Source organism: Crocuta crocuta, unplaced genomic scaffold (assembly GCF_008692635.1).
Source record: "Crocuta crocuta isolate KB4526 unplaced genomic scaffold, BGI_CrCroc_1.0 scaffold9, whole genome shotgun sequence".
NCBI classification, from domain to species: domain Eukaryota; kingdom Metazoa; phylum Chordata; class Mammalia; order Carnivora; family Hyaenidae; genus Crocuta; species Crocuta crocuta.
In genome coordinates, this window is record NW_027551567.1 from 2300730 (window position 1) to 2313784 (window position 13055).

At 36.1% G+C, this 13055-nt stretch overlaps 1 protein-coding gene across 3 annotated transcripts in view; it reads left to right on the plus strand.

The window, feature by feature from the left end:
• The window catches only part of RNGTT (RNA guanylyltransferase and 5'-phosphatase), a 317119-nt gene that overhangs the window by 30923 nt on the left and 273141 nt on the right, over positions 1–13055 (plus strand). For all 3 annotated transcript variants that reach the window (XM_077750277.1, XM_077750275.1, XM_077750276.1), the window contains exons 6-7: positions 270–510; positions 12912–13021. In XM_077750277.1, the coding sequence (XP_077606403.1) occupies positions 270–510; positions 12912–13021 (351 nt within the window). The remainder of the gene's footprint in view (positions 1–269; positions 511–12911; positions 13022–13055) is intronic.

Sequence of the window (13055 nt, forward strand, 5' to 3'; positions counted from 1 at the left end):
TAAAATTTTCACAGACTTTACCCAGGTCTCTTCTATATACTCATTGCAGCTTACCTCTAGGTTTTAGGAATTATCCGTGTACCTTATATTAAAGCTATTTCAGAAGGAACTTGTCCCTTAATAGATTGAATGCCCTTGGAGTGGGGACTGTGATTTGTCCATTTTATAAAAGTATTATACTTCATTGGGTGTATGAAATAGAGTCAGTTTTGATAACTCTGCAGAAACAAAGAGTAGTGAGGAAACTCCATGGTGTTTGTTTTCTGTAGTATTGAAGCAGCAGTTGCTACTTTTGCTCAAGCCAGACCACCAGGAATTTATAAGGGCGATTATTTGAAAGAACTTTTTCGTCGCTATGGTGATATAGAGGAAGCACCACCCCCACCTCTATTGCCAGATTGGTGTTTTGAGGATGATGAAGATGAAGATGAGGATGAGGATGGAAAAAAGGAATCAGAACCTGGGTCAAGTGCCTCCTTCGGCAAAAGGAGAAAAGAACGGTTAAAACTGGTAATGTTTGAAAACATTATAGTCTTTACTTTTTTCTTCTGCAAGTTAAATTTTGAGATTTATGTATTTGTTCAGCTGGATTTGTAAGGTTATTTCATTCTGGCAATTTCTAAAGATTCTTCATAGCCGTGAGTCTCCCTTTTCTCTGGGATAAGTTTGTTAAGTTCATCTTGTTTTTGTTTCTCAGGTAAACCAAAGAGCTCTCTCTTTTTAAAAAAAATTTTCTATTTAAATAAAGGTAGTTAACATATAGCATAATAATGGTTTCAGGAGTAGAATTTAGTGATTTGTCACTTACATATATCATCTAGTGCTCATCCCAACAAGTACCCTCAATGCCCATCACCCATTTAGCCCATCCCCTGAAAACTCTTACATAATTAANTATCATCTAGTGCTCATCCCAACAAGTACCCTCCTTAATGCCCATCACCCATTTAGCCCATCCCCTGAAAACTCTTACATAATTAAATTGAGAATTTACCTTTTTTTTTTTGCAAAGTATTGGGAGATTCCAACTACGTAGTAAAAATTTTTATTAATGATTTACAAGATTGTCACATAGTTAAAATAACTTTACATATAAATCCTGCTCCTCATGGGTGATACTTTCATATTTGCTGTAAAGTTGAACTGAGAAGACTCTTCTATGGACAACTCCCATTAATCTTCTTGATTTTATGGACAACTCCCATTAAAAGGCCTAACAAAACCATTAGGAGTTCTCTTCTTGGGGGTTCAGGAGAGATGCTGAAAAGAAAAGTACTGGTTGTACATATACAAGTATATGTTGTAGTCCAAAGAGAAAAGGTAGAAAACTGGAAATAATTAAATTTTAATGAAGTTAATAATTAAGGAATATCGGATATCATAGTTGCGTAGTAAAAGTCTACAACTCATTAGTAGGCAGTGATTCACAGACAAGGATTTTATGTAATTCACATAGTATATAGTCATTTGGGCTTTTAAAACAAAGTCCCTTGTGTGAAAAATATTGTTTTAATATGTATTTATATTTCAGACTTCAAGACTTTGAGGCTATTGAAAAGTGTTCATTACTTTGAAACAGAAATAATTAAAAAAAAAACCCTTATTCTGTTAATCTAACTCATTGGTTACTGAATCACATACCTAGAAAAATAAGACTCACATTCTAAAGAAAGGCTAATAGCATAACTAGCATAGATGATTACTTTCTTATAGTATCATTTTTGTAAGGGGTTTCAACTATATATTTTTTCAACTGTATTTTTAAGAATGACATTAAACATGAACTTATATGTTTACTGTGTTTTTGAATTAGAATATAGTATTTGAATGTGTAAAAGAGTTTAAAGAAAAGAGTTATTGTTTTGTAAAATGTACTAAAGTTTGCAGGTTCTTCCCCCTCACCCCCGAAGAAGGGGTCTTAAAAATGAGTTATTTTATAATGTCAAGTATCATTAAACGTCTATAGTTGCAGATGAGCTTCAGCAGTACTAAGATAAACATAGCCAAGATGGGCACGTTTCTTTCAGGAAAAAAAACGACATTTAAAATGATATTCTAAATCTTGCTTCCCCACTATGATTGCGGATTTACCTATTTCTCCTTCAAGTTTTGCTTCATGTATTTGGAGGTGATATTACTTAGTTTGTACAAATATGTGTAAAGGGTTCTTGTATTTTCGCAGTATCTTTACTTTTAGCATTGAAAATATCTAATGTTAGTATGATTGATTGCACAGATATTCTTTTGGATAGTGTTCGTATGGATTATCTTTTTTTAAACCCTTTTGCTTTCAAACATTCTTCTTTATTTAAGGTATGTCTTTTATAAGCATTGTATTGTTGAGTTTTATTTATCTGGTGAATAGTTTTTGCCTTATTGGAGTATTTGGTTCATACGTATTTATTTTACTGATATAATTAACTTTAAAACTTAAGTCTCCCCTCCCAACCTTCCACTTGTTCTTTTTTATTTTTCTTTCTTGTCTTCTTTATGCTTAATTGTTTTTATATCACCCCATCCTTATAGTTATTGCTTGGTAGTTATACATTCTTTTACTATTATTTTAGTGTTTATTCAAGATTTCAGTATCTGGGGGCACCTGGGTGGCTCATTCGGCTAAGCGTGCGACTTCAGCTCAGGTCATGATCTCATGGTTTGTTGAGTTTGAGCCCTGTGTTGGGCTCTGTGCTGGCAGCTCAGAGCCTGGAGCCTGCTTCAGATTCTGTGTCTCCCTCTCTCTCTGACACTCCCCAGCTTATGCTGTCTCTCTCTCAGAAATAAATTAAAAACATTAAAAAAAATAAAAAGATTTCAGTATCTGTCTTGGACTTGTTAAAGTCTGGTATATATTAGTACTTTTGCCGCTTTTTAAACAATGCAAGAATCTTAGAACCTTTGTTTCCATTTACCTCTTCCTGCCTTTTTGGTATTGTGTATCTAAATTCTACATGCATTTTAAAGCCAATAAGGCATCATCATATCATCATCATCATCATTTTATACAGTGAATATTCATTAGATATACTTATCTAATATACATATTTATCCAATATACATATTTACTAGATATACTTATCTAAATATACATATTTATCTTTTCTGGTGTTCTTTTTTCTTTCATGTATTTTTATGGTTCCATTTGGATAGTTTTTCTTCTAATTGAAGAGTTCCCTTTAGTATTTTCTTTAATGTGGGTCTGCTGCCACACATTCAATATTTGTGTAAGAATGTCTTTTCTTGTTGTCATTATGAAGAATGTTTGTTCTCAGTATAGAATTTTGGGTTGGCACTTTGAAGATATTCCATAATTCATTTTTTTAAAAAATTTTTTTTAATGTTTTATTTCTTTCTAGGCGAGAGAGAGAGCGTGAGCAGGGAAGGGTCAGAGAGAAAGGGAGACACAGACTCTGAAACAGCCTCTAGGCCCTGAGCTGACAGTTAGCACAGAGCCCGACGCAGGGCTCAAACCCACAAACCGTGAGATCATGACCTAAGCAAAAGTTGGACGCTTAACCGACTAAGCCACCCAGGCGCCCCCCAAAATTCATTTCTATTAAGAAGTTTCTTCTTGGGGCATCTGGATGGCTTAGTTGGTTTAACTTCAGCTCAGGTCATGATCTCGTGGTTTGTGAGTTCCAGCCCTGCAGTGGGCTTTGTGCTGACAGCTCAGAGCCTGGAGACTGCTTCGGATTCTGTGTCTCCATCTCTTTTTGCCCCTCCCCAGCTCATGCTCTGTCTCTCTCTCTCTTTCAAAAATAAATAAACATTAAAAAAATTATTGAAAAGTTGTTTCTCTGAAGCTAATTTGTTTTGTTTTTGATTTTCAACACTTTTACTATGATATTTCTACTTGGGGTTTTCTTTGTGTATTTTTCCTGCCTTCTATTTATAGTGATTCTTGAATCTGTGGTTGGATTTATTGTTGTTGTTACTGTTAGTTTTAGACAATTCTCAGGCATTATGTCTTTGAATATGGTTCAGATCCACTCTTTTTCTCTTTTCTTTCTGGAACTCACCGGATAGGATTTATCCCCTCCTTCTCCTATTTTTTCTTATGTTCTTTTCTATATTTTCCACTTTTTAAAAAATTTTTCAAACTGGATATTCTTTTCTGACCTATCTTCCAGTGTACTAATCCTTCTTTAGCTGTAAGCTGATGTTAAATCCATCCATTGAGGATGTAATTTCAGTTATTTTACTTTCACTTTTGGAATTTTCATTTGAGTTTTAAAATAGTTTTCAGTTCTCTGTTGGAATTCTTATCATTTAGTTTTTTGAATTAATTTCCAGTTATTTTATTTTATTTATTTTTAATGTTTATTTATTTTTGAGAGAGAGAGAGACAGAGTGCAAGTGGGGGAAGAGCAGAGGGAGAGGGAGATAACAGAATCCAAAGCAGGCTCCAGGCTCTGAGCTGTCAGGATAGAATCTGATGCAGGGCTCGAACCCACAGGCTACGAGATCATGACCTGAGTTAAAGTCAAATGCTTAACCGATTGAGCCACCCAGGCGTTCCAAATTCCAGGTATTTAAAAACCGTGTCAGATGACTAATTGTTGTAGCTCTCCTCTACATCTTTTTTAGTTTTTCTTCTCATATCCTTTTGACTTCTAGTCACTTGTTTCTTTTTTGGCATACCTGCATATTTGTGATTATTAGACATTATGTCTGAAAATTGTGGAAATAATTTGAGATTCTACATTATGTTTTCCTCCTTTAGAGAACATTTACTCTTGTCCTATACAGGGTTAGGAGTCAGACATCTTAACTCAGCCAAGGATTGAATTGTTTGTTTATTTATTTATTTTCAAAAAAAATTTTTACACATTTTTAAAAAATAATTATTTTTGAGTGAGAAATAGAGACAGCATAAGCAGGGGAGGGTCAAAAAGAGAGAGAGGGAGACACAGAATCTGAAGACAGGCTCCAGGCTCTGAGCTGTCAGCACAGAGCCTGACTCGGGGCTTGAACCCATGAACCATGAGATCATGACCTGATCCGAAGTCAGACGCTTAACCGACTGAGCCACCCAGGCGCCCCAAGGATTAAATTGTTTAGAAACTGCTCTTTTCTTTTGGGAGTCTTGTCTCTTTTTGGTGCAGCTGAATTCCTAGAGTGTAGCCCTTTGGGGATCCTTACTGAAAGCCTGGAGAAATAATCAGGACCTTTCATCTTTAGGGGCCTGGAACTTCAGTTTTTGTTTCTCCATTCCTGTGATATTGCTGAAAGCTGTGTTTAGCCTCCTATCTACCATTTTGAAAACAGTGCCTGTAGAGGAAATTCTATACCAAATGTCTTGCTCACCTCTCTGGGTTCCTTTCTTACTGAGTTCTTGGCCCTTTAAGCCCTTACTGCCTTTATAATTCTCCAGAGTCTTCAAACGGGTGATTTTAACATTTTATCTAACTAATCTCATGGCTGCAGAATTGATCTCAATAAGCTAGTCTGCCATTGCTTTTGGAGAAAACGGGTAGGTTTGATTTCAAAGTAGTAGGTAGTTTTTTTTTTTCTCTCTTTTCAAATCATATTCATAAATTCTAAAATTGTTAAGTGTATTTTTTACTTATTAAAACTTGTATACCTACATTAAAGAAAATTTGAAAACTAAAGAAACAACTTAAAATTCTTCAGCCTTTGTCTTACCACTGGCATTTTGTCATCTTAGAAGAATTTCTTCCCATTTATTTCCCTAGCTTAAAAGTGTACACAAATTACATAAAGATCAGTTTTCTTTATAAAATAAAAATACAAACATCTAGAAGTATATAGAGTAAAAAGTGAAGGTCTTTTCACACCCACTCCCAACTGTTCTCTACTTTTCGATTATCCTTCTAGGTACTTATTTTCTTATGCATTTATATACATATGTTCAGTTTTGGCCTTATGCCCTCCACCCCCTTGTAATGTAAATGTATTTTTCTGCAGCTTTTTTTTTTAACTTGGATATTTTTTTTTTTTAAGATTCTTTATTATTTTGAGAGAGAGAGAAAAAGCATGAGTGGGGGAGGGGCAGAAAGAAAGGGAGAGAAAGGATCCCAAGCAGATTCTGTATTGTCAGTGTGGAGCCCAAACTCACAAACCAAATGACCTGAACTGAAATCAAGAGTTGGATGCTTAATCAACTGAGCCACCCAGGTGCCCCTAGATATCTTTTCTTAGTACATTTTTAACTACTTCATTCTTTTTTACGTAATATCAGAGGGACCAGTTTATAAAAAGCAAAGAGAACATTTGTTTGCAAAATGAAAGAAGAGATCAATCTATAAAATAATGACCATTAGGAAAAAGAACCAATTAGAGACCCTGGAAATGTTAATTAAAAAGAACCTAGGGGAGCCTGGGTGGCCCAGTCAGTTAAGTGTTTGACTCTTAATTTCGGCTCAGATCATGACCTCCTGGTTCATGGATTCAAGCCCTGTGTCAGGCTCTGTGCTGACAATGCAGGGCCTGCTTGGGATTCTCTCCCTTTCTTTCTGCCCCTCCACTGCTTACTTTTTCTCAAAAATAAATGAAGAAATGAAAACAAAACAAAAAAACCAATATAACAACTTAGCAGGTGGGTTGGATAGCAGAATGAAGTTAGCTGTAGATGAAATTATCAAGCTGGAAGATTTATCTAGGAAATTCTTCCTGGGTGTAGCACAAGAGAACAAAGAAATATGAAAATAGTTTAGAGTTAGGTAGTGATTTATGTGAATGACTTGACAGTATTAAATGTCAATTTAATTAAATGTCAATTAAATGAATTAATTAAATTCACATCCCACAGAGGGGACAAATATGAGCATTATTTTCTGCAATCTTGTAGTAGGGCCAGTTCAGATTAATGATTTTAAGAAGCTGATGGGAGTTGGGAATATGGAGATAGAATTGTGTTAGGGGTCGTCACTATTACCCCCACTTTTGGAGATTCACTAGGACTCAGCATATAGTTGTACTCACAGCCAAGGTTTATTAAAGTGATGTTCTAAGGATATACAGCTGAATTATAAGAGAAAAAGACAAGTGGAGTCTGGTGGATTCCATATGGAGGCTTCCTTATGTTCTCTTCCCATGAGAGGCTGTACAGAGCTCACTTTTCTAGCAGCAGTGAAGATGCAGCAACATGTGTGATGTTTCTGCCTAGGGAAGCTCATTAGAGCTCACTAGAGCCCTAGTGCCCAAGTTTTTAGTAATGGCTGGTCATGTAGGCAGCCTGTGTGTGTACCGAAAGTTCTACAATCCCAGAAGGAAAGTATGTGTTCAGCATAAGGTCTGTCGTTCGTATGGATAGTCCAGGCATGGCGAATCACCTTTATCAGCTGAGTAAGAGCAATCTGAGAATCTTGTTCCCAGATGCCAGCGAGGGGCCAATCTTGTAAGCAGTCCTGGTGTGTTAGCCTTTTTCTGCACACTAGTACAGGCTGTTCAGTCAGGTAGTTTATTTTTTTTTTTTTAATATTTTTATTTATTTCTAGGAGAGAGAGAGAGACAGCGTGAGCAGGGGAGGGTCAGAGAGAGAGGGAGTCACAGACTGAAACAGGCTCCAGGCTCCGAGCTGGCAGTCAGCACAGAGCCCGACGCGGGGCTCGAACCCACGAGCCGCGAGATCGTGACCTAAGCGAAAGTCGGATGCTCAACCGACTAAGCCACCCAGGCGCCCCCAGGTAGTTTAGTTATGATCAGAAAGGGAGAGGAAGGGTGACTGCTTGATGCCGATATAATCAGAAAAGCTGTTTAGTATGGAATAAATTCCAGCATATTTATTGCTTGTGGATAAGCAGCTGTGGAATCAGTGACCTTGAAAATAATTTAGGGAATAAATGCTACAGAGCGATGTCTGAGGAAATGAAAGAGAATGGAGTTCAAAAGCATATGGAAAAATAGGTCCTCGACAAGAGGAGGGAAATCTCATCCGTAGCACTGAGATTGTGATTTTTCCTCTGTGAATTTCAGCTGTCTGTGGGTGGGAGTAGAGAAGACTAGTGGTAGGTTGATACAAGGTTGGGTATATTTAGTATGGATGTGATGGAAGGACAGAAGGTTGAGGAGTACTGAGGATGTCAGGCAAAGAAGAAGTAAAGTAATCAGCTATAGAGTCTAACTGAATAGGAAGTAAGGTATGGGTAGGGGGCTGTTAGACTGAGAAAAGGGAGAGATGAAGAGACTGTTAAGTCTTGGTGAAATTGAAAAATGAGCATAGTTAGGGTAAAAGAGTTAAGCTATTTAGGGAAAGAGGTCGAAGAGTGGCATGTTGGCTTTAGAATGTTGTGTGTACTTGATCAGTATGAATTGAATTGATGAATTGAAAGGTAGAGTAGTATGGAATGATGATGGTGTGGCCATGGAGCATGTGGTTTAAGTTATGGAGAGCTGATGGTCATTGCAAGTGAAATTATTGAACTGTGAGGCCTAGGTTGTTTGACGGGTAAAGATTATCTAATGGAAGTTGGTGTTACCAATGTAATGATAGAAGTTAGCACAGTGAGAAATACTGTTGTTGATGAACATGGAGAAATGACTGGATGTCAGTACACGAAGAGTAGAGTGTTCTACTACTTTAGACTCTTTGGTTGCAAGTACCAGAAATTAACTCAAACTAGCTTCAATAATAATAAGAAATTACTATGAGTCAATGGGTAGGACTCAAACACAGGAATATAGCCAGATCTCAGGAAGGGACTGGAGCCTGGATCTGGAAAGCTCTTTAGAACCTAGTTTCTGCTTTTTGTTCTTGTTTTCTCATCTTTGCTTTTTTTCTATTTCTGTTTTTCTCCTTTTGTGTTACATATTTCACTAGCTTTGACTTTTGAGACTGGCTCTTTGTGATTCCTTGTTTACCTGGGAGATTATAACTATCCTGAATCTTTTGAGCTTACATGTTGTAATTTTAGCCACATGCAGATACTTTCTGAATCCCAATTTCAAGTTACCAGATGAGAGAATCTAATGGATTCAGGCTGAGTTAGTGGTTTGCTCATGCTCCCATCAACTTTGTCTGGAGTAGGATGTTATCTTATAATGTCATGTAACATGGCTGTTAGGGTCCTGTCTTTGTGGATGAGAGGGCAGCTGTTGTTGCCACCAACTACAAAGGATGTCTGCTCTACCACTGTTGAGTGATATAGCTGAATGGATTTAGTCTAATTGAGAGGCCAAGAGAGCAAGTGAGGATATGCCCTATCCCTATGGGACTTGGGCAGTGGGAAAATGAGTAGCTTTTACTTAAGAGAGAAGTGGTCTCTTGGTGGAAAATTAGCTCTCAGTTAAGACATAGGGAACAAGGTATTCATGAAAAAAGGTTGAGGTTATGTGGAAGGTTATTTATGAAAAAGAGATACCAGGGTTCATATTGGAACTCTTTGGGAAGGTAATAAGTGATAAGATTAACCAAGGAGAAGAGGCTCCAAAGAAATGAAGACAAGACCATCAGAGGTTAAGATGACTGGAGAGTTGATTTTGGGTGATGTCAAAGTATGGGTGACAGGCATGACAAATGTAGATGTAAATAATTGGCAAATTAATGGTTGGAAAACTTTTGTTTTCTTGTTATTTCAATCTGAGTTGAAGATAGTTAATAGAAGCTATCCAAGAATGACTAATTTTTATAGCTCACATCTCAACGCAGTGAACTTATTTTGGTTTGAGACTTTATTTTTGTTAGAGTTCCCTTTCCTGACTCATATTGATATGACTATGACTTGAAGTGATGGACTCGTAGTGAATTCTGATGGTTTCTTCAGGATATTTAATAGTCCGCGCATGTCCTGTACTTGGTCCTCACATTCCTGGCACCTTTGTTCATCTTTTGAATATATGCCAGTATTGATTTGAAAGAGTATGACCTACAGTTATGTTGTTTGTTCCTTTGAATTGATGGCTGGGATCATCTCTCTCTCTGTGTCTTTAAAATTTATTTATTTTGAGAGGGACAGAGACAACATGAGTGGGGGAGAGGCAGAGAGAGAGAGGGAGACAGAGAATCCCAGAGTATTCTGCAGGCTCTTTATATTGGACTCAAACTCAGGAAATTTTGAGATCATGATCTGAGCTAAGACCAAGAGTTGGATGCTTAACAGACAGAGCAGACTGAGCCACCCAAGTACCGGGGATCATATCTCTGACTAAAACTGTTAGTGCCTTTTTTTTCATTACTAACATATGCTTGTTACACATTACACACATACTTGTTTACTCATTGTCTTCATATATACATACACACGTGCGCGCACACACACACACCTCTTACATATATTTTGACCCCATCTTCTATAAAAATTTACTCAATTTCCCTCTGACTGATCACTGATTCCTTTTGTCCTTTTTGTGATAGCCATATGAGTTTCCATTTTAAGGCTGGCAGACTCTGTTTATGAAATACACTTTTTTTGTCTTAAGCATACGCTATCTTCTTTTCACTTTTGATATTTCTTTATTCCCACAAACTGAAATGGTAGTTTGTTAAAAAATGAAAGTGAATGTCCTTGACTTTGAATCTCAATTATAGTATGTTTGAAAATAGTTCCAGACTTAAGACGTTGCTGTTTAGATTTAGTGATCCTTTTTGAAATTATTACATAATTTTGAATAATATATTTTTGTCAGAAGAAACTTGTAATGATAGTTGAAACAGCAAATTAAGTTAAAAAGTTACTAAATATTACTGGTGTATAAAGTGCATCAGGCTTACTGTTTTTAATGGACATATTCCTACCATGTTTTGCTTAATTATTATTGTAGAAGAAAGTAGAAGACAAAATAAAAAAATTGATACATTGTAGGAAAGATTAAGGAAGAAGAAACATAAATGGGTGAGAGGCATTTGCTAGATGGTTGGACTTCTCTTTTATAAACAAGTTAATAGTTGTTAAATATACTGAGGCTCAATATTTATTCTGTTAAAAAAATATTTAGCATAGAGTGCCTGGTTAAGTATCTGGCTCTTGATCCTGGCTCAGGTCTTGATCTCCCAGTTTGTGAGCTGGAGCCCTGCGTCAGGCTCTGTGTTGATAGCATGGAGGTTGGTTGGGATTCTGTCGCCCTCTCTCTCTGCCTCTCCCCAACTCACTCTGTCTCTGTCTCTCTCAAGAAAAATAAACTTAAAAAAAAAAAAAAAAAAAAGAGAGAGATGATCCCAGACGTCAATTCAGTACTTTGCTGACAGGACAGAGCCTGCTTGGGATTCTGTCTCTCCCTCTCTTTGCCTCTCCCCTGCTTTTTCTCTCTCTCTCAAAATAAATAAACTTAAAAAAATACTTAGCTTGTTCAGCTGCATAGAATTATTAAAATATTCCTGTAGTAATATTCTGGGAAAGCACTTGGTTGAATGTTTATCCTCTTTCTGTGTTTTTAGTCCTTTTTATTTGTTTAAAAAAAGAGTATTTATGTTTTTAGGAATAATTTCTGCCACCTTGGCACTTGCTTTTCAGAAATTATCGTTGATTTCTAAACTTTCCTCAGGAAATGCATGCTCATCAGTGAACCTTTTTCATGTAAAACTTAAAAAAAGTCCTAAGCTATTAGTACTTTCGGAATAATGATGCTGAATATTGAACTCTCTGAATGCATCATTCTCTCTTTAAGGAGTATATACAGGATATAACTTTATAAGGATATTGCAGTTATCTGAGTATCTCAGTAACTAAATATGTTAAAAATATCTTGTGAAACTGGTTCTTTCCCTCATTCTTTAGTTATTATATTTAATGGTAGAATGGTCCTAAAGCAAAAATTTCATTAGCTGGTAAAAAGAGGTAATGGTGTAATATGAGAAGAATGGTAGTCTTTAGTCCTTTGGTTCTTGAAATCTCTAAAGTATGCCTATTTAAGGAAAACAGAGTTGATGACATATAAGATAACTATAAAAAGTGATTCAGAATTAGAGGCAGAAAGTAGGACTAGTGTCTGCTGGATTGACTCAGGACTCTTCCAGATTTGACAGGGACGTATGTGGACTAAATACTGTGTTCTTTTTTTCCTTCCCAAGTGGCTCACATCGCCAAATCTTTTCCAGAAGATTGATCATTGCAGCTTGTAGACCATATTTTTTATTCCTTAATTACGTTAACAGCTAGAGTTGTTTTATGGATTTTTCTTGAGACTGATGCCAGCCCTCTTATGGGTCTGAAAGTAATTGTAGCATGAATCTAGCCTGTATTTTTAGTCTTTAAAATTTCCAGGAGTGTTCTTTATTTATTTGATATATAAATTCTCCATCTGCTTCACTTCTGTGATATTTTAAAAATATGCTTGCTATGAAATACAATAAGACACTTTATGTAGTTCTGAGTTAAAGAATTTAGATTAAAAATTCAATGATGAGTAATAGTTTTTCTTACATCCAATGACTGTAGTTTTGCCACTTTGTCTACTCTTACACTCTTATTCTAGTTTACAAAGGTGTATATATTGTGGGTGTTTATCCCCTTAAAAATCCATACTACATCAGGGATATAGCTCCTCTCTCGCTCTAGTGGGAATATTAATGAATGATATAGTCTAGACCTGGGTTCAAATTCTGTTTTTACCTCTCAAATAAATTGCATGCAGTCTCATTTACTCATATGTGAAATCAATAACCTGCAATCTACTTTTCATAGCTGGTATACAAATTAGAGAAAATGTAAAATGTCAGACCCTCTGTCTACCTCTGAGTAAATGGTAGCCAAGTTGTATATAATGGGTAATGTCCATTGAATACTTTGACAATATGATAAAGAGACTGGGCTATATATGTACATTGAAAAACATATGCTGGATTAAGGAAAGTGAGTGTACAATCCCAGGGGGAGTTTATAGAGCTTTCTGGAGCAGAGTATTTCTGTTTCATATATTTGCTCAGATGTGAAAATAAGTAATCCTATCTTTCAGTATGGTCTTTGGAAATAGATTTTGAACTCTAACAAAATATTTTTCTCTTTTTTCATCTTAAGGGTGCTATCTTCTTGGAAGGTGTAACTGTTAAAGGTGTAACTCAAGTAACAACTCAACCAAAGTTAGGAGAGGTACAGCAGAAGTGTCATCAATTCTGTGGCTGGGAAGGGTAATAAACATTTTAGTTTTAAATAAAACTTATT